This window comes from Somniosus microcephalus, chromosome 12, assembly GCF_052327205.1.
Source record: "Somniosus microcephalus isolate GS21.2 chromosome 12, FLI_Smic_1.0, whole genome shotgun sequence".
Classification (NCBI taxonomy): Eukaryota; Metazoa; Chordata; class Chondrichthyes; order Squaliformes; family Somniosidae; genus Somniosus; species Somniosus microcephalus.
Window position 1 is genome coordinate 213043553 of NC_140998.1, and position 27104 is coordinate 213070656.

At 52.1% G+C, this 27104-nt stretch overlaps 1 protein-coding gene across 1 annotated transcript; it reads right to left on the reverse strand.

Moving 5' to 3' along the window:
• Positions 1-1077: 1077 nt before the first annotated feature.
• Positions 1078-18072, reverse strand: LOC147110024 (testis-expressed protein 101-like). Its single transcript, XM_086004021.1, has 5 exons — positions 17698-18072; positions 11723-11836; positions 10071-10187; positions 7478-7618; positions 1078-4477 (listed from the first exon to the last, which is right to left on the reverse strand). The coding sequence occupies exons 1-5, from the start codon at positions 17744-17746 to the stop codon at positions 4269-4271; spliced, it is 630 nt and encodes a 209-aa protein (XP_085860147.1). The 5' UTR covers positions 17747-18072; the 3' UTR covers positions 1078-4268.
• Between the last annotated feature and the right edge of the window lie 9032 nt (positions 18073-27104).

Here is a 27104-nt window from a genome sequence, read left to right on the forward strand (position 1 = left end):
ATGAAGAGGGGTGGGAGGGGGCTCGTGTTAATGGGGTGAGATGAAGAGGACTGGGAGGAGGCTGGTGCTGATGGGGTGAGATGAAGAGGGGCGGGAGGAGGCTGGTGTTGATGGGGTGAGGTGAGGGGTGGGTGGAGGCTGGTGTTGATGGGGTGAGATGAAGAGGGGTGGGAGGAGGCTGGTGTTGATGGGGTGACATGAAGAGGGGTGGGAGGAGGCTGGTGTTGATGGGGTGAGATGAAGAGGGGTGGGAGGAGGCTGGTGTTGATGGGGTGAGATGAAGGTTGGGAGGAGGCTGGTGTTGATGGCATGAGATGAAGAGGGGTGGAAGGAGGCTGGTGTTGATGGGGTGAGATGAAGAGCGGTGGGAGGAGGCTGGTGTGGATGGGGTGAGATGAAGAGGGGTGGGTGGAGGCTGTTGTTGATGGGGTGAGATGAAGAGGGGTGGGAGGAGGCTGGTGTTGATGGGGTGAGATGAAGAGGGGCGGGAGGAGGCTGGTGTTGATGGGGTGAGGTGAGGGGTGGGTGGAGGCTGGTGTTGATGGGGTGAGATGAAGAGGGGTGGGAGGAGGCTGGTGTTGATGGGGTGAGATGAAGAGGGGTGGGAGGAGGCTGGTATTGATGGGGTGAGATGAAGAGGGGTGGGAGGAGGCTGGTGTTGATGGGGTGAGATGAAGTGGGTTTGGAGGAGGCTGGTGTGGATGGGGTGAGATGAAGAGGGGTGGGAGGACCAGATGGGCCGAACGGCTTGTTTCTGTGCTGCGCTCCCGGTGTAACTCGAACGCTGTTAAAAATTCAGGCCCCAAAATATTTCCAAAAGTTGAAAACTTTCAGGAAACCTCAGGGGGAAAAGAGAATGCAACAAGCCTGAGGATAGCTCCCAGGACCGAGGCTGCTGGGAGATGGGCAGAGGCACTGCCATAATGCCCCCAACTGGGTGGAGGTCTGAATCACGGCAGCCCGTTGTGACCGGGCAACCCCTGTTTGAAATGCGGGCATGTAGAAATACTAAAAAGCACGGCAGCGGGCAGCAATGTTTTCAGGACTCAAAAGGTTGTGCATGCGGGCAAGAGAAGATGTTCAGCGTAAATATTTATTCTCTGACTATTTACAACGTACAAAGAGTCATGCCAAAGATCAAGTACAACGACACGCAAATCGATAAAAGCATTTCCATTGCACTGTTCTTGGACGGAGCGGCTCGCTCGCTCTCGATGAGTAAAGCTAGCGCTCTTCACCGACCGGTTAACGTGTATAAAATGCGAGTCAACATTCTGGCGGCACTGGGCATGCCAAATCCAAGACTAAAATCTAGTGTTTAGGTTGAAGGTTAGAGAACATGAGACCATCAGAAATAGGAGCAGGAGTCGGACCCTCGAGCCTGCTCTTCCATTCAATAAGATCTTCGACCTCAACTCCACTTTCCCTGACGGACAGAAAACAGGGAGCAGTCATAAACGGGTCATGGTCGTGTTGGCAGGCTGTAACTAGTGGGGTACCACAAGGATCGGTGCTTGGGGCCTCAGCTATTCCCCAGTAGACATCAATGATTTGGATGAGGGGGCCAAATGTAATATATCCAAAATAACAACAGAAAACGCTGGAAAAACTCAGCAGGCCAGAGCAGCATCCGTGGAGAGAGAAACAGAGTTTAACGTTTCAGGTCGATGACCTTTCGTCAGAACTGAGAACAAAGCCGGAAAGGGAATAAATTTTAAAGCAAGTGTCGGGGCTGGGAAAAGGGGGAGGGGATGAAAGAACAAAAGGGAAGGTCTGTGATAGGATAGAAAGCAGGAGAGATTAAGAAACATTAAGAGATATTCAAGGCGAGACGAGATGGTAATGGGGCAGGTAAAGACACAAAGGATGGCGCTAGATGAAGTGTGAATGGTGCTGGCAGAATGAAGGACAGCTGCCATGTGGGATAGAAGGAAAAAATTAGTTATATTATAATATATATATGTGATAGGGGCCGAGGTTATGAGCTGAAATTGTTGAACTCGATATTGAGTCCGGAAGGCTGTAAAGTGCCTCATCGAAGGATGAGGTGCTGTTCCTCGGGCTTACGCTGAGCTTCCGTGGAACAATGCAAGAGGCCGCGGACGGTGAGGTCCGAGTGGGAGTGGAGCGGAGAATTAAAGTGACAGGCGACCGGAAGCTCGGGGTCCCCCTTACGGACTGAACGGAGGTGTTCCGCAAAGCGGTCGCCCAATCTGCGTAATTATAGCCAAGTTTGCTGACGATACAAAGCTGGGTGGGAATGTAAGTTGTGAGGAGGATGCAAGGAGGCTTCGAGAGGATCTAGACAGGCTAAGTGAGTGGGCAAGAACATGGCAAATGGAATATAATGTGGAGAAATGTGAAGTTAGCCACTTTGGTAGGAAAAATAGAAAAGCAGAGTATTTTTTTAAATGGTGAGAGATTGGGAAATGTTGGTGTTCAGAGGGACCTGGGTGTCCTTGTACACGAATCACTGAAAGTTAACATGCAGGTACAGCAAGCAATTAGGAAAGCAAATGGTATGGTGGCCTTTATTACAAGAGGATTTGAGTATAAGAGTAAAGACGTCTTACTGCAATTATATAGGGCCCTGGTGAGACCACACCTGGAGTATTGTGTACAGTTTTGGTCTCCTTACCTAAGGAAGGATATACTTGCCATAGAGGGAGTGCAGCGAAGGTTCACCAGACTGGTTCCTGGGATGGGGGGATTGTCCTATGAGGAGAGATTGAGTAGACTAGGCCTAGATTCTCTAGAGTTTAGAAGAATGAGAAGTCATCTCATTGAAACAAGAGCAGGTCAGAGGCTGGGTATTCTGTGGCGAGTGTCTCACCTCCTGACTCCCCAAAGCCTTTCCACCATCTACAAGGCACAAGTCAGGAGTGTGATGGAATACTCTCCACTTGCCTGGATGAGTGCAGCTCCAGCAACACTCAAGAAGCGCGACACCATCCAGGACAAAGCAGCTCGCTTGCTGGGCACCCCATCCACCACCTTAAACATTCACTCCCTCCACCACCGGCGCACCGTGGCTGCAGTGTGTACCATCTACAAGATGCACTGCAGCAACTCGCCAAGGTTTCTTCGGCAGCACCTCCCAAACCCGCCACCTCTTCCACCTAGAAGGACTAGGGCAGCAGGCGCACGGGAACACCACCACCTCCAAGTTCCCCTCCAAGTCACACACCATCCTTACTTGGAAATATATCAGCCGTTCCTTCATCGTCACTGGGTCAAAATCCTGGAACTCCCTCCCTAACAGCACTGTGGGAGCACCTTCACCACACGGACTGCAGCGGTTCAAGAAGGTGGCTCACCACCACCTTCTCAAGGGGCAATTAGGGATGGGCAATAAATACTGGCCCTGCCAGCGATGCCCATATCCCGTAAATGAAATAAGAAAAAATATATATCTGGGTGCCCGATGGGTGTCTGCCACTAAGCCAAGACTAACACACACTGATTCCAACCCAATTGCTTGGATTTTATCTTCTCCTATGGCCTTGAGTTCCTGTCACTCTCAACTCTGTTTCAATTCATCCCGTTTTAAAACTTTGCTTAACGCAGCTTTTAATTGCCAAAGCCAGCAAGAATTATTAATAAATAGTTTTGGGACAGCTTCTAAATATATACATATAGGCAATTCTATAGGGCCCTGGTGAGACCACACCTGGAGTATTGTGGACAGTTTTGGTCTCCTTACCTAAGGAAGGATATACTTGCCATAGAGGGAGTGCAGCGAAGGTTCACCAGACTGATTCCTGGGATGGGGGGATTGTCCTATGAGGAGAGATTGAGTAGACTGGGCCTATATTCTCTAGAGTTTAGAAGAATGAGAGGTGATCTCATTGAAACATATAAAATTCTTACAGGGCTTGACAGGGTAGATGCAGGGAGGATGTTTCCCCTGGCTGGGGAGTCTAGAACCAGGGGTCACAGTCTCAGAATAAGGGGTCAGCCATTCAGGACTGAGATGAGGAGGAATTTCTTCACACAGAGGGCGGTGAATCTTTGGAATTCTCTACCCCAGAGGGCTGTGGAGGCTCAGTCGTTGAGTATATTCAAGGCTGAGATCGATAGATTTTTGGATATTAAGGGAATCAAGGGATATGGGGATCGGGCGAGAAAGTGGAGATGAGGTCGAAGATCAGCCATGATCTTATTGAATGGCAGAGCGGGCTCGAGGGGCCGAATGGCCAACTCCTGCTCCTGTTTCTTAAATCCTTGGATATGTACAGGTCGACACTCCCCTACACAGTAACAATCGGTCACTTGCTGACGGTCGCGAGGAGATATAAGCCCAGGATGACCAAACACAGAGCACCAGTCCCAGTTCTGGAGCCTCCATTACACAGACTGCTGCCGCAGCACTTGAAAGACGTTCCGAGCTCCATCTCGAAGATAATCGCTGTGGAGTTCAGTTGGCAAACGGATTCCGACACACATCCTTGGAAATCGATTGTTTTATTGCGTCCAGCTGGAAGAAAGAACAACAGATTGATATATTACTTAACGCTCTCGCTCTCTCTCTCTTCAAATCCCCTCTCTCGTCTCCAAAAGATGATCCTCGTTGCTTGAAAGTCTTAGGAGAAAACTCTCTAAAACTGTAAATGTTTCCAGGAGGTCCCCTATGGGTTTATAACATCTAGATAGAAACATAGAAGATAGGAGCAGGAGTAGGCCATTCGGCCCCTCGAGCCTGCTCCGCCATTTAATGAGATCATGGCTGATCATCCAAATTCAGTACCCTGTCCCTGCCTTCTCCCCATATCCCTTTAGCCTTAAGAAATATATCTAACTCCTTCTTGAATATATTTAATGAATTGGCCTCAACTGCCTTGTGTGGTAGAGAATTCCACAGGTTCACCACTCTCTGGGTGAAGAAATTCCTCCTCATCTCTGTCCTAAATGACTTACCCCTTATCTTTAGACTGTGACCCCTGGTTCTGGACTCCCCCGCCATCGGGAACATCCTTCCTGCATCTAGTCTGTCTAGCCGTGTTAGAATTTTATAAGTTTCAATGAGATCCCCTCTCATTCTTCTAAACTCTAGCGAATATAAGCCCAATCGACCCAATCTCTCCTCATACATCATTCCTGCTATTACCAAGTTGTGCTCCCACTTTGTCACATTCTGGACGTCACCTACCAGGCTGGAAATCTGAAATATAAACAGAAAACGCTGGAAGGAGTTAGATATATTTCTTAAGGCTAAAGGGATCAAGGGGTATGGGGAGAAAGCAGGGACAGGGTACTGAGTTTGGATGATCAGCCATGATCTCATTGAATGGCGGAGCAGGCTCGAGGGGCCGAATGGCCGACTCCTGCTCCTATCTGCTATGTTTCTATGTTTCTATGAAACACTCAGCAGCTCTGCCAGCATTGGTGGAGAGAGAGAAACAGAGTTAATGTTTCAGGTCAATGACCTTTCGTCAGAACTGGAAAAAGTTGGAGATGTAACAGGTCTTTAAGCAAGTGTAAGGGGCCGGGAAAGGGGAGGGATTGGGAGGAAAGAACAAAAGGGGATGGTCTGTGATAGGATGGAAGGCAGGAGAGATTCAATGACACAAGGGATGATGGAGCGAGGTGAAAGGAGACGGTAATGGGACAAGTTGAGAGACAAAAGATGGCTATAGATGAGGCAATGGCAGAATGATCGACAGCTGCCATGTGAGAGAGCAAATAAATGGGGGCAGAGGTTATAGTCTAAATTGTTGAACTCTATCTTGAGTCCAGAAGGCTGTAAAGTGCCTCATCGAAGGACGAGGTGCTGTTCCTCGAGCTTACGTTGAGCTTTGTTGGAACAGTGTAAGGGGTTCTTACATAGCACACTATGTAAATGAGACGTAGATCAAGTCCCGCTCACCCAACACCCCGCCCCCGTTGCTCGCTGACTGACATTGGCTTCCGGTCCGGCAACGCCTCGATTTTAAAATTCTCATCCTTCTGTTCAAATCCCTCCTCGCCCCTCCCTCCCTATCTCTGTAACCTCCTCCAGCCCCCTACAACCCTCTCTATCTCTGTAACCTCCTCCAGCCCCATACAACCCTCCCTATCTCTGTAACCTCCTCCAGCCCCTACAACCCTCCCTATCTCTATAACCTCCTCCAGCCCCTACAACCCCCCAACTCTGTAACCTCCTCCAGCCCCCTACAACCCTCCCTAACTCTGTAACCTCCTCCAGTCCCACAACCCTCCCTATCTCTGTAACCTCCTCTAGCCCCCTACAACACTCCCTATCTCTGTAACCTCCTCCAGCCCCTACAACCCTCCCTATCTCTGTAACCTCCTCCAGCCTCTAAAACCCTATCTCTGTAACCTCCTCCAGCCCCTACAACCCCCCCAACTCTGTAACCTCCTCCAGCCCCTACAACCCTCCCTAACTCTGTAACCTCCTCCAGTCCCACAACCCTCCCTATCTCTGTAACCTCCTCTAGCCCCCTACAACACTCCCTATCTCTGTAACCTCCTCCAGCCCCTACAACCCTCCCTATCTCTGTAACCTCCTCCAGCCCCCTACAACCCTCCCTATCTCTGTAACCTCCTCCAGCCCCCTACAACCCTCCCCTATATCTGTAACCTCCTCCAGCCCCCTACAACCCTCCCTATCTCTGTAACCTCCTCCAGTCCCTACAACCCTCCCTATCTCTGTAACCTCCTCCAGCCCCCTACAACCCTCCCTATATCTGTAACCTCCTCCAGCCCCCTACAACCCTCCCTATCTCTGTAACCTCCTCCAGTCCCTACAACCCTCCCTATCTCTGTAACCTCCTCCAGCCCCCTACAACCCTCCCTATCTCTGTAACCTCCTCCAGCCCCCTACAACCCTCCCTATCTCTGTAACCTCCTCCAGCCCCCTACAACCCTCCCTATCTCTGTAACCTCCTCCAGCCCCCTACAACCCTCCCTATCTCTGTAACCTCCTCCAGCCCCCTACAACCCTCCCTATCTCTGTAACCTCCTCCAGCCCCCTACAACCCTCCCTATCTCTGTAACCTCCTCCAGCCCCCTACAACCCTCCCTATCTCTGTAACCTCCTCCAGCCCCCTACAACCCTCCCTATCTCTGTAACCTCCTCCAGCCCCCTACAACCCTCCCCTATATCTGTAACCTCCTCCAGCCCCCTACAACCCTCCCAGATCTCTGCGTTCCTCCAATTCTGGCCTCTTGCCCATCCCCCGGTTTCCATCGCTCCACCATTGGCGGCCGTGCCTTCAGCCGCCTGGGCCCCAAGCTCTGGAATTCCCTCCCTAAACCTCTCCGCCTCTCTCTCTCCTCCTTCAAGACGCTCCTTAAAACCGACCCCTTTGACCAAGCTTTTGGTCGCCTGTCCTAATATCTCCTGATGTGGCTCGAGGTCACATTGTGTCTGATTTACGCTCCTGTGAAGCGCCTCGGGACGTTTTACTACGTTAAAGGCGCGGGATAAATGATTTGTCGTTGAGACGGTCAGAAGTGGCGGAGCTTTGTGACGTACATTGAGAGAGGAAAGTCTGAAGTCTTCCACACTTGGTCTGGCTGTCTGTGCACGCTATAGGCCCGGTCCTGTTGCACTTAAAGTCACCGAGCATCTGCAGGCAGCCCAGGCATTGCAGCTTGTTCGACGGCTTCTGCAGAACTGAAAACAAAGAGCATAGGAATTAGGGGCAGGAGTCGGCCATTCGGCCCCTCGAGCCTGCTCTGCCATTCAATCAGATCAGGGCTGATCTTCGACCTCAACTCCACTTTCCCGCCCGATCCCCGTATCCCTTGATTCCCCGAGAGTCCAAAACTCTATCGATCTCAGCCTTGAATATAGAAAGACGTGCATTTCGACAGCGCCTTTCACTGCCTCAGGATGTCCCAGCCAATGAAATATTATTTGAAGTGTGGTCACTGTTGCAATGTGGGAAACGCAGCAGCCAATTTGCGCACAGCAAGCTCCCACAAACAGCTTTGTGATAATGACCAGATCATCTGTTTTAGTGATGTTGGTTGAGGGATAAATATTGGCCCCAGAATTCCCCCTGCTCATCTTCGAAATAGTGGCCATGGGATCTTTTACGTCCACCTGAGAGAGCAGACGGGGCCTCGGTTTAACGTCTCTTCTGAAAGACGGCATCGCCGACAGTGCGGCACTCCCTCAGTACAGCCCCTCCGACAGTGCAGCGCTCCCTCAGTACTGCCCCCCGACAGTGCGGCTCTCCCTCAGTACTGCCCCTCCGACAGTGCGGCGCTCCCTCAGTACTGCCCCTCTGACAGTGCGGCGCTCCCTCAGTGCAGCCCCTCCAACAGTGTGGCGCTCCCTCAGTACTGCCCCTCTGACAGTGCAGCGCTCCCTCAGTACTGCCCCTCCGACAATGCGGCGCTCCCTCAGTACTGCCCCTCCGACAGTGCGGCTCTCCCTCAGTACTGCCCCTCCGACAGTGCGGCGCTCCCTCAGCACTGCCCCTCTGACAGTGCGGCGCTCCCTCAGTACTGCCCCTCCGACAGTGCGGGGCTCCCTCAGCACTGCACTGGAGTGTCAGCCTAGCTTTATGTGCTCAAGTCCCTGGAGTGGGACTTTGAACACACAACCTTCTGACTCAGAGGAGAGAGTGCTACCCACTGAGCCACAGCTGACACTCAACGACTGAGCCTCCACAGCCCTCTGGGGTAGAGAATTCCAAAGATTCACCGCCCTCTGAGTGAAGAAATTCCTCCTCATCTCAGTCCTAAATGGCCGAGCCCTTATCCTGAGATTGTGTCCCCTGGTCCTGGACTCCCCAGCCAGGGGAAACATTCTTCCTGCATCTACCCTATCAAGCCCTGTAAGAATTTTGTATGTTTCGATGAGATCACCTCTCATTCTTCTAAACTCTAGAGAATATAGGCCCAGTCTACTCAATCTCTCCTCATAGGACAATCCCCCCATCCCAGGAACCAGTCTGGTGAACCTTCGTTGCACTCCCACTATGGCAAGTATATCCTTCCTTAGGTAAGGAGACCAAAACTGTCCACAATACTCCAGGTGTGGTCTCACCAGGGCGCTATATAATTGCAGTAAGACGTCTTTACTCTTCAACCCCAAACCTTTTGTAATAAAGGCCAATATACCAAGCATGAAAGTTCGTTACTATCACTGCCCCACACTCCCTCCCCCACCAAAGGTGCTGACTCTCGCTGGCTGTTTGACCAGGGCCCTGATCTCAATCCATGCACAATTTCCAGGGAATAACTGTGAGCTGGAATCCTGGCTCTTTGCCCCCACACCCACACCTTGACCGAGGAACTGCAATGGCCACCCACCCCCCCAACTGAGATTAGGGTGGGGGTCAAGCTTGGTTGTGTTGCCTCCAGAGTTGAATAGCCTACCCCCACCCCCTGCATTGCCGAGGCTCACACCGGGTGGTCAGTGTCTGTGGAACTGTGTCCCCAACATGACTGGGAACTCGTGGGAGCGGAGAGATAATCGGAGACAAAATTCCCTGGAAAATGTGCATGGATTGAGATTAGGCTGCGGGCTCATGAACCCCCGGTCGAACAGCCAGCGAGAGTCAGCGCTTGTGGTGGGGGAGGAGGTCACAAACGTGGGGAGAGGGAGGGGGTGTGGGGCAATGATAGAATAAGACGGATAGACAGACAGATCAAGGGCGATAAAGAGAGCGAGAAATACAGGGTTACAAACAGGAATGGATAGATAGACAGATAAAGGGAGATAGAGAGAGGGAGAGAGAGAGAGAGGGAGAGAGAGAGATAGAGAGAGATAAAGAAAGAGGGAGAGAGAAAGTTGGAGAGACAGAGATAGAAAGAGAGGGAGAGAGAGATAGAGAGAGATAGAGAAAGAGGTATAGAGAAAGTTGGAGAGACAGAGATAGAGAGAAAGAGAGTGAGAGAGAGAGACAGAGAGAGAGAGAGAGAGACAGAGAGAGAAAGAGAGGGAGAGAGAGAGAGAGATAGGGGGATAGAGAGGGAGGGGTACGAGACAGAGGGAGAGAGACATAGAGAGGGAGAGATAGAATGAAGGAGAGAGACAGAGAGCGATATGGATGGATGGATGGATGGGTGGATGGATGGATGGATGGATGGATGGATAGAGGCGGTCACCTTACCTGGGTCGGCGTTACACAGGTCCTCATTGCAACAGCTGATGGTTTTGCCCATGGAGCCCAAGTTGAAAGTGATATTCGCGCAGGTCTTGGGAGTGGCACAGGATTTCTTTACACTTTCTATCCAGTCAGTATCCGGGAGAGGTGGGGTGGGGTGAGGGGGTGGAAAACACCACAGGATGTAATAAATCCAACGCTCCTCGCCATGCCTAGCTCAGTGAGCAGCTCGTAAATCAACGCTCGGGGCCTGTGGAACAAGACGCCGGCCTCAGGTGGAGGCCACGGCTCCTCCCCCGCCCCCACGCCCCCCCGGTGACCCCGGCGACCCTTCACCTGTGACCCTTGACCAGTGAGTGTCGGCGGGCGTGGGGTGCTTTCCTTCCATGGGACTAGGGGCCCTGAGGCGTTCTAGAAATCACCCCGCCCCCGCCCGCCGCCCCCGCCTGGCTGAGTTCAGGTGGTCCTCCTGCTCTTGAAGTCTTACCGAGCCAAACTATCCGTCCATTGCTTTCTTTTCAATACCAGATCCTTAGTGCAGGAAATTGTTTTCAAGCAAGCTACAGGTTCAACGTTAGACGGACTTCACAATCATAGGAACATAGCAGCAGGAGGAGGCACATACAGCCCCTCGAGCCTGTTACACAGGAACAGGAAGAGGCCCATTCAGCCGCTCGAGCCTGTTACACAGGAACAGGAGGAGGCCCATTCAGCCGCTCGAGCCTGTTACACAGGAACAGGAGGAGGCCCATTCAGCCCCTCGAGCCTGTTACACAGGAAGAGGAGGAGGCCCATTCAGCCCCTCGAGCCTGTTACACAGGAACAGGAGGAGGCCCATTCAGCCCCTCGAGCCTGTTACACAGGAACAGGAGGAGGCCCATTCAGTCCCTCGAGCCTGTTACACAAGAACAGGAGGAGGCCCATTCAGCTCCTCGAGCCTGTTACACAGGAACAGGAGGAGGCCCATTCAGCCCCTCGAGCCTGTTACACAGGAACAGGAGGAGGCCCATTCAGCCCCTCGAGCCTGTTACACAGGAACAGGAGGAGGCCCATTCAGCTCCTCGAGCCTGTTACACAGGAACAGGAGGAGGCCCATTCAGCCCCTCGAGCCTGTTACACAGGAACAGGAGGAGGCCCATTCAGCCCCTCGAGCCTGTTACACAGGAACAGCAGGAGGCCCATCCAGCCCCTCGAGCCTGTTACACAGGAACAGGAGGAGGCCCATTCAGCCCGTCGGGCCTGTTACACAGGAACAGGAGGAGCCCATTCAGCCCCTCGTGATGAGATCATGGCTGATCTGCAACCTAACTCCATCCACCCGCCTTTGCCCCATCTCCCTCAATACCTTTGGTTAACAAAAATCTATCAATCTCAGATTTAAAATTAACAATTGGCCCGGCATCAATTGCCGTTTGTGGAAGAGAGTTCCAAACTTCTACCACCCTTTGTGTGTCGAAGTGTTTCCTAACTTCACTCCTGAAAGGTCTGGCTCTAATTTTTAGACTCTGCCCCCTAGGCCTAGAATCCCCAACCAGCGGAAATAGTTTCTCTCTATCGACCCCATTAGTTCCCCCTTAATATCTTGAAAACTTTGAGAAGCCACCGGCTGTTACTTCGCTGTGTTGTGTGTTTGCTCATACATACATTCGGCAACTTACCAGAAACTTGCCTGACTAATAGAGACATGCACAATTCTCCTTCATTGCATGTCTGGACATCTGTTGTTGGATCACAGTTGAAGCGTGAACATTTATAACACTTAAGTGCGTCAGCTGCAAGAGAGAAAGACACAAGAATATAAAATCCTGCTGGAACAGGAGGAGGCCCATTCAGCCCCTCGAGCCTGTTACGCAGGAACAGGAGGAGGCCCATTCAGCCCCTCGAGCCTGTCACACAGGAATAGGAGGAGGCCCATTCAGCCCCTCGAGCCTGTCACACAGGAACAGGAGGAGGCCCATTCAGCCCCTCGAGCCTGTTACACAGGAACAGGAGGAGGCCCATTCAGCCCCTCAAGCCTGTTACACAGAACCAGGAGGAGGCCCATTCAGCCTCTCGAGCCTGTTACACAGTAACAGGAGGAGGCCCATTCAGCCCCTCGAGGCTGTTACACAGGAACAGGAGGAGGCCCATTCAGCCCCTCGAGCCTGTTACACAGGAATAGGAGGAGGCCCATTCAGCCCCTCGAGCCTGTTACACAGGAACAGGAGGAGGCCCATTCAGCCCCTCGAGCCTCTTACCATAGGAACAGGAGGAGGCCCATTCAGCCCCTTGAGCCTGTTACACAGGAACAGGAGGAGGCCCATTCAGCCCCTCCAGCCTGTTACACAGGAACAGGAGGAGGCCCATTCAGCCCCTCCAGCCTGTTACACAGGAACAGGAGGAGGCCCATTCAGCCCCTCGAGCATGTTACACAGGAACAGGAGGAGGCCCATTCAGCCCCTCGAGCCTGTTACACAGGAACAGGAGGAGGCCCATTCAGCCCCTCGAGCCTGTTCCGCCATTCAGTGAGATCATGGCTGATCTGTATCTTAACTCCATCTACCCGCCTCAGTTCCGTAACTCTTAATGCCGTTACCCAACAAAAATCTATCGATCTCAGTCTTGAAAACTCCAATTGACCCCCAACCTCAACAGCTTTCTGGGGGAGAGAGTTCCAGATTTCCACTCCCCTTTGTGTGAAGAAGTCCTTCCTGACATCACCCCTGGTTACCCACCCTCCTGCCAGTGGAAATAGCTTTCCTTATTTACCCTTCCTGATTTTGAATGCCTCAATTAAATCTCCACCTTAACCTTCTCTGCTCTAAGAAGAACAACCCCAGCTTCTCCACATCACTGAAGTCCCTCATCCCTGGAACCATTCTGGTCAATCTCCCCTTAACCTTCTCTGCTCTAAGAAGAACAACCCCAGCTTCTCCAGTCTCTCCACATCACTGAAGTCCCTCATCCCTGGGACCATTCTGGTCAATCTCCCCTTAACCTTCTCTGCTCTAAGGAGAACAACCTCAGCTTCTCCAGTCTCTCCACATCACTGAAGTCCCTCATCCATTCTGGTAAACCTCCTTCGCACCCTCTCCAAAGTGTGGCGGCCAGAATTACATAGAAACATAGAAGATAGGAGCAGGAGTAGACCATTCGGCCCCTTGAGCCTGCTCCACCATTCAATGAGATCATGGCTGATCATCCAAACTCAGTACCCTGTCCCTGCCTTCTCCCCATATCCCTTGATCCCTTTAGCCTTAAGAAATATATCTAACTCCTTCTTGAATATATTTAATGAATTGGCCTCTACTGCCTTCTGTGGTAGAGAATTCCATAGGTTCACCACTCTCTGGGTGAAGAAATTCCTCCTCATCTCTGTCCTAAATGGGTTACCCCTTATCCTTAGACTATGACCCCTGGTTCTGGACTCCCCCGCCATCGGGAACATCCTTCCTGCATCTAGTCTGTCTAGTCCTGTTAGAATTTTATAAGTTTCAATGAGATCCCCTCTCATTCTTCTAAACTCCAGCGAGTACAAGCCCAATCGACTCAATCTCTCCTCATACTTCATTCCTGCCAACCCAGGTATCAGCCTGGTGAATCTTCGCTGCACTCCTTCCATGGCAAGAACATCCTTCCTCAGATAAGGCGACCAAAACTGCACACAATACTCAAGGTGTGGTCTCACCAAGGCCCTGTACAACTGCAGCAAGACATCCTTGTTCCTGTACTCAAACCCTCTCGCTACGAAGGCCAACATACCATTTGCCTTCTTAACCACCTGCTGCACCTGCATGCTTACCTTCAGCGACTGGTGCACAAGGATGCCCAGGTCTCGTTGCACTTCCCCTTCTCCCAATCTATTGCCATTCAGATAATAATCTGCCTTCTTGTTTTTGACACCAAAGTGGATAACCTTGCATTTATCCACATTATATTGCATCTGCCCAATCACCCAACCTGTCCAAATCATACTGGAGTTTCTCAGCATCCTCTTCACAGCACACACACACCCAGCTTTGTGTCATCTGCAAACTTGGAGATATTACATCTAGTTCCCTCGTCCAGATCATTAATATATATTGTGAATAGCTGGGGTCCAAGGACCGATCCCTGCGGTACCCCACTAGTCACTGCCTGCCACTTGGAAAAAGAGCCGTTTATTCCAACTCTTTGCTTTCTGTCTGCCAACCAGTTCTCTATCCAAGTCAATACCTTGCCCCCAATCCCATGTGCCTTAACTTTACACGCTAATCTCTTATGCGGGACCTTATCAAAAGCCTTTTGAAAGTCCAAATACACCCACTGGTTCTCCCTTATCTATTTTACCAGTTACATCCTCAAAAAATTCCAGTAGATTAGTCAAGCACGATTTACCTTTTGTAAATCCATGTTGACTTTGTCCGATCCCGTCACTGTTTTCCAAGTGCTCTGCTATTACATCTTTTATAATGGACTCTAGCATTTACCCCACTACTGATGTCAGGCTTCCCGAATTGGACATAATATTCCAGCTGGGACCTAACCTTCCTTGCTATTGTACTCTATTCCTCTATTAATAAAACCAAGGAATCCATATGTGGTTTTTCTAAACAGCCTTTGCAACGGGTCCTGCCACTTTCAAAGATTGGTGTACAGGTCTCTCTTTTTCGGTTCCCTCCTTTTAAAATTCCACCATTTCGTTGATACTGCCTCTCCTCATTATTCCAAAAACTGCACGCTTGTTAAGCATAAGCACACAGAGTCTATAGTCAGCGGTGATTTTTGAATCGGTGCCCAGTACACTGGCCTACCCTGTTCTGGCAGGACCAGGTGCCAAACAATCTCATGGATGTAAGCTATGGAGAGATAGCCAGTAGCCTTTGTTAGAGATCGTACCATGTTTCCTCGGGATTTTCACATGCTCCCTCAACTTGTTTTTAATCATTATTTAAGACCCATCGGAATTCTGCCGACCCCGCCAAGCATGGATATTTCCATCCGCTGACAATTGGCAGCCAGACCTTCAGCTGCCTCGGCCAAAAGAACAAAACAACTTAAGAAATAGGAGCAGGAGTCGGCCATTCGGCCCCTCGAGCCTGCTCCGCCATTCAATAAGATCATGGCTGATCTTTGACCTCAACTCCACTTTCCCGCCCGATCCCTTGACTCCCCTATAGTCTAAAAATCTCTCGATCTCAGCCTAGAATATACTCAATGACTGAGCCTCCACAGCCCTCTGGGGTAGAGAATTCCAAAGATTCACCACCCTCTGAGTGAAGAAATTCCTCCTCATCTCGGTCCTCAATGGCCGAGCCCTTATCCTGAGACTGTGACCCCTGGTTCTAGACTCCCTAGCCAGGGGAAACATCCTCTCAGCATCTACCCTGTCAATCCCCCTCAGAATCTTATATGTTTCAATAAGCTCTCCCTAAACCTCTCCGCCTCCTTTAAAACGCTCCTTAAAACCCAGCCTTTGGTTGTCCGTCCCAATAACACCTCTTGCATTGTTCCACGGAAGCTCAGCGTAAGCTCGAGGAACAGCACCTCATCTTCCGATTAGGCACTTTACAGCCTTCCGGACTCAACATCGAGTTCAACAATTTCAGATCATAACCTCGGCCCCTATCATATATATATTTTTTATCCACACTTTTTGTCTGTGTTTTTTTTCCCACATGGCAGCTGTCTTTTATTCTGCCAGCACAATTTACACTTCATCGAGAGCCATCCTTTGTTTCTTAACCTGTCCCATTACCATCTCATAGACATAGAAACATCGAAGATAGGAGCAGGAGTCGGCCATTCGGCCCCTCGAGCCTGTTCCTCCATTCAATGAGATCATGGCTGATCATCCAAATTCAGTACCCTGTCCCTGCCTTCTCCCCATATCCCTTGATCCCTTTAGCCTTAAGAAACATATCCAACTCCTTCTTGAATATATTTAATGAATTGGCCTCTCCTGCCTTCTGTGGTAGAGAATTCCACAGGTTCACCACTCTCTGGGTGAAGAAATTCCTCCTCATCTCTGTCCTAAATGGCTTACCCCTTATCCTTAGACTGTGACCCCTGGTTCCGGACTCCCCGACCATCGGGAACATCCTTCCTGCATCTAGTCTGTCTAGTCCTGTTAGAATTTTATACGTTTCAGTGAGATCCCCTCTCATTCTTCTAAACTCCAGCGAGTACAAGCCCAATCGACCAATCTCTCCTCATACGTCATTCCTGCCATCCCAGGTATCAGCCTGGTGAATCTTCGCTGCACTCCCTCCATGGCAAGAACATCCTTCCTCAGATAAGACGACCAAAACTGCACACAATACTCAAGGTGTGGTCTCACCAAGGCCCTGTACAACTGCAGCAAGACATCCTTGTTCCTGTACTCGAACCCTCTCGCTACGAAGGCCAACATACCATTTGCCCTTCTTAACCACCTGCTGCACCTGCATGCTTACCTTCAGCGACTGGTGCACAAGGACACCCAGGTCTCGTCGCACTTCCCCTTCTCCCAATCTATTGCCGTTCAGATAATAATCTGCCTTCCTGTTTTTGCCACCGAAGTGGACAACCTCGCACGTAGAACTCGGGGCACAGTTTCAGAATAAAGGGTCGCTCTTTCAGGACTGAGATGAGGAGGAATTTCTTCTCTCAGAGGGTCGTGAATCTGTGGAATTCTCCGCCCCGCTGGGTCATTAAATACATTTAAGGTGGAGACTTCATCGAGAGCCATTCTTTATTTCTGAACCTGTCCCATTACCATCTCCTCCCGCCTTGAATATCTCTTAAACTCTCTTGCCTTCTATCCTCTCACAGACCTTTCCTTTTGTTCTTTAATCACCTCTCCCCTTTCACAGCTCCTACACTTGCTTAAAAATCTGTTCCATTTCCTGCTTTTTTGACGAAAGGTCATCGACCTGAAATGTTAACTCAGTTTGCTCCACAGATGCTGCCTGACCTGCTGAGCCCCTCCAGCATTTTCTGTTTGTATTTCTACTATCTCCTCCTGTGGCTTGGTGTCAACTTTTGCCTGATGTACGCTCCTGTGAAGCGCCTCGGGACGTTTTACTACCTTAAAGGCGCGCTATAAATGCAAGATGCTGTTGTCGTGAAACAGGTAATCATAAGTATTAGAATCGGTCTTGTGTGATCGTTCTCTGAGGCGGAAAGGCTTACAGCCAGGAGGTGAGACACTCGCCGCAGAATACCCAGCCTCTGACCCGCTCTTGTGGCCACAGTATGTGTGTGGCTGGTCCAGTTAAGCTTCTGCAGTGTAAAACTTTTATATACAATTCAGCATTTCACAAGTTAAATGGCACAAATACTGTTTTCCTAACGGGGCAAGTCGCTCGCTGCTGTGCACGAATTAATCTTTCTCTGGAAATGATCAAGATTAAGTTTTTGGGCTCCATTTCTTTTTGTGAATTAAGGGTGGTCCGATTCTGGCAACAGACAACCGCAGTGAATTTTCACGCCTTTTAAACTCCGAGAGAGATTTCCGAAAGGGGGGCGGGAGGAGGGAGGAAAGACTGTGATTTATCAAGTGAGTTTGGATTGAAGGAGAATCTGGTTTTGATTAACTTAATCGGGAACATTTACAGCAAATATTGAGTGGGAGAAAGACTTTTGAGATTCACCACCTCACAGACAAGACAAGACAAGAAGGAACAAGACTCACCGTACGCTAGGAGAGCAGGGAGGACCAGGGAAGCGATGGGGAAGCGCATTACTGAAGTTCTCCACTTTCAGGTGGACCCTTAAGGCAGCTTCGGAGAGGCGCCTTGGCAGTGGCGAGCAGGTCGACTTGTGGCTGACTGGCGAAGTCAAACTGCACTGGGCTGGATTTCCATTCTCCAGCGACCTTATCTTCTTCCAGCGAGGAGAGAGAAAAAAAACATTGCACGCAAGTCTAGCCAAGTTTCGAGGGATTTCCTGGCCAAGATGTTCTGTGCCCACGCCCCTTCCCTCGCTGGGCAGAAGGGACCTTCCCCTTCCAAGACCTGCCTTGCCAAAAAAAGTCTAGTAGGATTGTGAAAACCGAAAGGCTTGCTTGCGAAAGGATTTTTTTCATTTTCTCAAACGTCGCAACTGGTCATATCCTCCTGGTGGAAGTGACTACTTTTATTTCCTGGCCGAGATCTGCCTCACCTCCCTCCATTCAGCTCCAGCGGTTCAAGCCAAGGGTCCCAGGGCAACTGAGAAAGGCCCAGCAGTATTCACAGCACAGAAACAGGCCATTCGGCCCATCAGGTCCCTGCTAGTGTTTATGCCCCACTCCTCCCACCCCTCTTCATCTCACCCCATCAACACCAGCCTCCTCCCACCCCCTCTTCATCTCACCCCATCAACACCAGCCTCCTCCCACCCACTCTTCATCTCACCCAATCAACACCAGCCTCCTCCCACCCCCTCTTCATCTCACCCCATCAACACCAGCCTCCTCCCACCCCCTCTTCATCTCACCCCATCAACACCAGCCTCCTCCCACCCCTCATCTCACCGCATCAACGCCAGCCTCCTCCCACCGCTCTTCATCTCACCCCGTCAACACCAGCCTCCTCCCACCCCTCTTCATCTCACCCCATCAACACCAGCCTCCTCCCACCCCTCTTCATCTCACCCCATCAACACCAGCCTCCTCCCACCCCCTCTTCATCTCACCCCATCAACACCAGCCTCCTCCCACCCCCTCTTCATCTCACCCCATCAACACCAGCCTCCTCCCACCCCTCATCTCACCCCATCAACACCAGCCTCCTCCCACCCCTCTTAATCTCACCCCGTCAACACCAGCCTCCTCCCACCCCCTCTTCATCTCACCCCATCAACACCAGCCTCCTCCCATCCCCTCTTCATCTCACCCCATCAACACCAGCCTCCTCCCACCCCTCTTCATCTCACCCCATCAACACCAGCCTCCTCCCACCCCTCTTCATCTCACCCCATCAACACCAGCCTCCTCCCACCCCTCTTCATCTCACCCCATCAACACCAGCCTCCTCCCACCCCCTCTTCATCTCACCCCATCAACACCAGCCTCCTCCCACCCCCTCTTCATCTCACCCCATCAGCACCAGCCTCCTCACACCCCTCATCTCACTCCATCAACACCAGCCTCCTCCCACCCCTCTTAATCTCACCCCGTCAACACCAGCCTCCTCCCACCCCCTCTTCATCTCACCCCGTCAACACCAGCCTCCTCCCATCCCCTCTTCATCTCACCCCATCAACACCAGCCTCCTCCCACCCCCTCTTCATCTCACCCCATCAGCACCAGCCTCCTCCCACCCCCTCTTCATCTCACCCCATCAACACCAGCCTCATCCCACCCCCTCTTCATCTCACCCCAACAACACCAGCCTCCTCCCACCCCTCTTCATCTCACCCCATCAACACCAGCCTCCTCCCACCCCTCTTCATCTCACCCCATCAACACCAGCATCCTCCCACCCCTCTTCATTTCACCCCGTCAACACCAGCCTCCTTCCACCCTTCTTCATCTCACCCCATCAACATCAGCCTCATCCCACCGCTCTTCATCTCACCCCATCAACACCAGCCTCCTTCCACCCCTCTTCATCTCACCCCATCAACATCAGCCTCATCCCACGCCTCTTCATCTCACCCCATCAACACCAGCCTCCTCCCACCCCTCTTCATCTCACCCCATCAACGCCAGCCTCCTCCCACCGCTCTTCATCTCACCCCGTCAACACCAGCCTCCTCCCACCCCTCTTCATCTCACCCCATCAACACCAGCCTCCTCCCACCCCTCTTCATCTCACCCCATCAACACCAGCCTCCTCCCACCCCCTCTTCATCTCACCCCATCAACACCAGCCTCCTCCCACCCCCTCTTCATCTCACCCCATCAACACCAGCCTCCTCCCACCCCTCATCTCACCCCATCAACACCAGCCTCCTCCCACCCCTCTTAATCTCACCCCGTCAACACCAGCCTCCTCCCACCCCCTCTTCATCTCACCCCCTCAACACCAGCCTCCTCCCATCCCCTCTTCATCTCACCCCATCAACACCAGCCTCCTCCCACCCCTCTTCATCTCACCCCATCAACACCAGCCTCCTCCCACCCCTCTTCATCTCACCCCATCAACACCAGCCTCCTCCCACCCCTTCATCTCACCCCATCAACACCAGCCTCCTCCCACCCCCTCTTCATCTCACCCCATCAACACCAGCCTCCTCCCACCCCCTCTTCATCTCACCCCATCAGCACCAGCCTCCTCCCACACCTCATCTCACTCCATCAACACCAGCCTCCTCCCACCCCTCTTAAGCTCACCCCGTCAACACCAGCCTCCTCCCACCCCCTCTTCATCTCACCCCGTCAACACCAGCCTCCTCCGATCCCCTCTTCATCTCACCCCATCAACACCAGCCTCCTCCCACCCCCTCTTCATCTCACCCCATCAGCACCAGCCTCCTCCCACCCCCTCTTCATCTCACCCCATCAACACCACCCTCATCCCACCCCCTCTTCATCTCACCCCAACAACGCCAGCCTCCTCCCACCCCTCTTCATCTCACCCCATCAACACCAGCCTCCTTCCACCCCTCTTCATCTCACCCCATCAACATCAGCCTCATCCCACCCCTCTATATCTCACCCCATCAACACCAGCCTCCTCCGACCTCACTTCATCTCACCCCATCAACACCAGCCTCCTCCCATCCCTCTTCATCTCACCCCATCAATACCAGCCTCCTCCCACTCCTCATCATCTCACCCCGTCAACACCAGCATCCTCCCACCCCTCTTCATCTCACCCCATCAACACCAGCCTCCTCCCACCCCTCTTCATCTCACCCCGTCAACACCAGCCTCCTCCCACCCCTCTTCATCTCACCGTGTCAACACCAGCCACCTCCCACCCCTCTTCATCTCACCCCATCAACACCAGCCTCCTCCCACCCCTCTTCATCTCACCCCATCAACACCAGCCTCCTCCCACCCCTCTTCATCTCACCCCAACACCAGCCTCCTCCCACCCCTCTTCATCTCACCCCGTCAACACCAGCCTGCTCCCACCCCTCTTCATCTCACCCCATCAACACCAGCCTCCTCCCACCCCTCTTAATCTCACCCCGTCAACACCAGCCTCCTCCCACCCACTCTTCATCTCACCCCATCAGCACCAGCCTCCTCCCACCCCCTCTTCATCTCACCCCATCAACACCAGCCTCATCCCACCCCCTCTTCATCTCACCCCAACAACACCAGCCTCCTCCCACCCCTCTTCATCTCACCCCATCAACACCAGCCTCCTCCCACCCCTCTTCATTTCACCCCGTCAACACCAGCCTCCTTCCACCCCTCTTCATCTCACCCCATCAACATCAGCCTCATCCCACCCCTCTTCATCTCACCCCATCAACACCAGCCTCCTCCCACCCCTCTTCATCTCACCCCATCAACACCAGCCTCCTCCGACCCCACTTCATCTCACCCCATCAACACCAGCCTCCTCCCACCCCTCTTCAGCTCACCCCATCAACACCAGCCTCCTCCCACCCCTCATCATCTCACCCCGTCAACACCAGCCTCCTCCCACCCCTCTACATCTCACCCCATCAACACCAGCCTCCTCCGATCTCACTTCATCTCACCCCATCAACACCAGCCTCCTCCCATCCCTCTTCATCTCACCCCATCAATACCAGCCTCCTCCCACTCCTCATCATCTCACCCCGTCAACACCAGCATCCTCCCACCCCTCTTCATCTCACCCCATCAACACCAGCCTCCTCCCACCCCTCTTCATCTCACCCCGTCAACACCAGCCTCCTCCCACCCCTCTTCATCTCACCGTGTCAACACCAGCCACCTCCCACCCCTCTTCATCTCACCCCATCAACACCAGCCTCCTCCCACCCCTCTTCATCTCACCCCATCAACACCAGCCTCCTCCCACCCCTCTTCATCTCACCCCATCAACACAGGCCTCCTCCCACCCCTCTTCATCTCACCCCAACACCAGCCTCCTCCCACCCCTCTTCATCTCACCCCGTCAACATCAGCCTGCTCCCACCCCTCTTCATCTCACCCCATCAACACCAGCCTCCTCCCACCCCTCTTCATCTCACCCAATCAACACCAGCCTCCTCCCACCTCTCTTCATCTCACCCCATCAACACCAGCCTCCTCCCACCCCTCTTCATCTCACCCCATCACCATGTCCTTCTATTCCTTTCTCCCTTGTGTGTTTATCCAGCTTCCCCTGAATTGTATCTCTGCTCTTCGCCTCAACCACTCCCTGTGGTAGCGAGTTCCCCATTCTCACCACTCTCTGGGTAAAGAAGTTTCTCCTGAATTCCCTATTGGATTTATTAGTGACTATCTTATATTGATGGCCCCTAGTTCTGGTCTCCCCCACAAGTGGAAACATCTTCTCTACGTTTACCCTATCGAACCCCTTCATAATTTTAAAGACCTCCATCAGGTCACCCCTCAGCCTTCTCTTTTCTAGAGAAAAGAGCCCCGGCCTGTTCAATCTTTCCTGATAGTTATAACCTCTCAGTTCTGGTATTATTCTAGTAAATCCTTTTTGCACCTTCTCCAGCGCCTCTACATTCTGTTGGTAATATGGAGACCAGAACTTTGCACAGTGCTCCAAGTGTGGTCTAACCGAGGTATATGGAGACCAGAACTGTGCACAGTGCTCCAAGTGTGGTCTAACCAAGGTATATGGAGACCGGAACTGTGCACAGTGCTCCAAGTGTGGTCTAACCAAGATATATGGTGACCAGAACTGTGCACAGTGCGCCAAGTGTGGTCTAACCAAGGTATATGGAGACCAGAACTGTGCACAGTGCTCCAAGTGTGGCCTAACCAAGGTATATGGAGACCACAACTGTGCACAGTGCTCTAAGTGTGGTCTAACCGAGGTATATGGAGACCAGAACTGTGCACAGAGCTCCAAGTGTGGTCTAACCAAGGTATATGGAGACCACAACTGTGCACAGTGCTCCAAGTGTGGTCTAACCAAGGTATATGGAGACCAGAACTGTGCACAGTGCTCCAAGTGTGCTCTAACCAATGTATAGGGAGACCAGAACTGTGCACAGTGCTCCAAGTGTGGTCTAACCAAGGTATATGGAGACCAGAACTGTTCACAATGCTCCAAGTGTGGTCCAACCAAGGTATACAGAGACCAGAACTGTACACAGTGCTGCAAGTGTGGTCTAGCCAAGGTATACGGAGACCAGAACTGTTCACAATGCTCCAAGTGTGGTCCAACCAATGTATACAGAGACCAGAACTGTTCACAATGCTCCAAGTGTGGTCCAACCAAGGTATACAGAGACCAGAACTGTGCACAGTGCTCCAAGTGTGGTCTAACCAAGGTATACGGAGACCAGAACTGTGCACAGTGCTCCAAGTGTGGTCTAACCAAGGTATACAGAGACCAGAACTGGGCACAGTGCTCCAAGTGTGGTCTAACCAATGTATAGGGAGACCAGAACTGTGCACAGTGCTCCAAGTGTGGTCTAACCAAGGTATAGGGAGACCAGAACTGTGCACAGTGCTCCAAGTGAGGTCTAACCAAGGTATACAGAGACCAGAACTGTGCACAGTGCTCCAAGTGTGGTCTAACCAAGGTATAGGGAGACCAGAACTGTTCACAATGCTCCAAGTGTGGTCTAACCAAGGTATACAGAGACCAGAACTGTGCACAATGCTCCAAGTGTGGTCTAACCAAGGTATACAGAGACCAGAACTGTGCACAGTGCTCCAAGTGTGGTCTAACCAAGGTATACAGAGACCAGAACTGTGCACAGTGCTCCAAGTGTGGTCTAACCAAGGTTCTATGCAAGTTTAACATAACCTCTCTGTTTTTCAATTGAATCCCGCTAGAAATGACTCCCAGTGCTTGTTTTCTTTAATGGCCTCAGTAACTTGCGTCGCTACTTTTAGTGATAATTTTCATGAATCAATCTTGGGATCCAAGCATAGTGTAGACTTAAGATTGATGGTAGTGTGTTGTGTCAATAGCCTGAGAATTGTCATTTTCTGCCAAATTTCTTCCAAATAGGTTGACAGCTTTTGGGCTATTGTCCCAGAGGGGACCCAGCATCTTCCCATTGGCTATTGTTTTTATCAGTGATTCTTGACAGTAAGTGTCAGTGGGCTAGTCGACCATGCAGGCATCACAGCCGAGCCCCACGCTGTCCCTCCATGGCCTCCTCGCCACCTCTCCCTATCTCTGTAACCTCCTCCAGCCCATAAAACCCTCCCTATCTCTGTAACCTCCTCCAGCTCCGACAACCCTCCCTATCTCTGTAACCTCCTCCAGCCCTACAACCCTCCCTATCTCTGTAACCTCCTCCAGCCCCTAAAACCCTCCCTATCTCTGTAACCTCCTCCAGCCCCCTACAACCCTCCCTATCTCTGTAACCTCCTCCAGCCCCTACAACCCTCCCTATCTCTGTAACCTCCTCCAGCCCCTACAACCCTCCCTATCTCTGTAACCTCCTCCAGCCCCTACAACCCTCCCTATCTCTGTAACCTCCTCCAGCCCCTACAACCCTCCCTATCTCTGTAACCTCCTCCAGCCCCTACAACCCTCCCTATCTCTGTAACCTCCTCCAGCCCCTACAACCCTCCCTATCTCTGTAACCTCCTCCAGCCCCACAACCCTCCCTATCTCTGTGACATCCTCCAGCCCCTACAACCCTCCCTATCTCTGTAACTTCCTCCAGCCCCTACAACCCTCCCTATCTCTGTAACCTCCTCCAGCCCCTACAACCCTCCCTATCTCTGTAACCTCCTCCAGCCCCTACAACCCTCCCTATCTCTGTGGCCTCCTCCAGCCGCCTACAACCCTCCCTATCTCTGTAACCTCCTCCAGCCCCTACAACCCTGCCTATCTCTGTAACCTCCTCCAGCCCCTACAACTCTCCCTATCTCTGTAACCTCCTCCAGCCCCCTACAACCCTCCCTATCTCTGTAACCTCCTCCAGCCCCTACAACCCTCCCTATCTCTGTAACCTCCTCCAGCCCCTAGAACCCTCCCTATCTCTGTAACCTCCTCCAGCCCCTACAACCCTCCCTATCTCTGTAACCTCCTCCAGCCCCTACAACCCTCCCTATCTCTGTAACCTCCTCCAGCCCCTAGAACCCTCCCTATCTCTGTAACCTCCTCCAGCCCTACAACCCTCCCAGATTTCTGCGCTCCTCCAATTCTGGCCTCTTGCTCACCCCCCCGATTTCCATCGCTCCACCATTGGCGGCCGTGCCTTCAGCCGCCTGGGCCCCAAGCTCTGGAATTCCCTCCCTAAACCTCTCCGCCTCTCTCTCTCCTCCTTTAAGACCCTCCTTAAAACCGACTTCTTTGACCAAGCTTTTGGTCGCCTGTCCTAATATCTCCTTATGTGGCTCGGGTTCAAATTTTGTGGGATTTACAATCCTTGGGAAGTTTTACTACGTTAAAGGCACTATATAAATGCAAGTTGATGTTGTTCTATAAGGAACAGAATAATTTGTTCACGATGTCGATACTGGTCTGTATTTTAAGACAGACAGTAACATGACATCCCAGCAAACACTGGAAACATAAAGAACTTCCATTTATATACCGCCTTTCACATCCCGAGGATATCTCAAAGCGCTTTACAGCCAAATAAATGAGTTTTTTTTTTAATTAGCCACCTTGTTAACGAGACAAATGCCAGACAATTTTGCTCAGCAAGATCCCACAAACTACACTGGAGATAAGGGAACCAGCTAGCCTATTCCTGGTGGTGCCTGCTGAGGGGTGTATGTTGATCAGAACACTGGGGAGAACTCCCCTACTCTTTTTGAAAAGAGTCAGCGGATATTCTAACGTACACCTGAACAGGTAGGACCTCGGTTTAACGTCCCGTCCAAAAGACGGAACCTCCGACAGTGTGGCACGCCCTCAGTACTGCCCCTCTGACAGTGCAGCACTCCCTTAGTACTGCCCCTCCAACAGTGCGGCGCTCCCTCAGAACTGCCCCTCCGACAGTGCGGCGCTCCCTCAGTACTGCCCTTCCGACAGTGCGGCGCTCCCTCAGTACTGCCCTTCCGACAGTGCGGCGCTCCCTCAGCACTGCCCCTCCGACAATGCGGCGCTCCCTCAGTACTGCCCCTCCGACAGTGCGGCGCTCCCTCAGTACCGCCCCTCCGACAGTGCGGTGCTCCCTCAGTACTGCCCCTCCGACAGTGCGGCGCTCCCTCAGTACTGCCCCTCCGACAGTGCGGCGCTCCCTCAGTACTGCCCCTCCGACAGTGCGGCGCTCCCTCAGTACTGCCACTGGGGAGCATTTCCCCTAGAGTTTTGGGCTCACTCTCTGGCGCGGGGATTGCGAACCCATGTCCTTGTGACTTAGCAGCGAGTGTGCTGAATCCACTGAGCCACGGATAATGATTGGCAACTCGCCGGATCTGTTAATCACCGACGTTAATTCCAGTAAGTGAATGCAATGGTGGAGGGCCTGGCATCGACTCAGCAATGAACTTTCATCACTTGGAATGCTTACTAATATCTAAGAATGGAAATCCCATTGTGACACTCGCTGACTACACAGGCCGCACCAGTGGTCCTGTTACGTCAAAGACCCATCTAAATAGATGTTGCATTCAAGTTCCAAGAATATCCATCCATGCCATTGTGCTTTAGTGAATCACCATGTATAATATTGTCTGCATACTGGCAGTGGAACAAGTGTTTCCTTTGAAGCTTTTCCACAGTAATACACACTATGTGATCTATTTCCATCCTTCAATGTGAGTGCTTTTCTTAAAACTGAGGGAGCGCCGCACTGTCGGAAGGACAGTACTGAGGGAGCGCCGTACTGTCGGAGGGACAGTACTGAGGGAGCGCCGCACTGTCGGAGGGGCAGTACTGAGGGAGCGCCGCACTGTCGGAGGAGCAGTACTGAGGGAGCGCCGCACTGTGGGAGGGGCCGTAATGAGGGAGCGCCGCACTGTGGGAGGGGCCGTACTGAGGGAGCGCCGCACTGTGGGAGAGGCAGTACTGAGGGAGCGCCGCACTGTGGGAGGGGCCGTACTGAGGGAGCGCCGTACTGTGGGAGGGGCCGTAA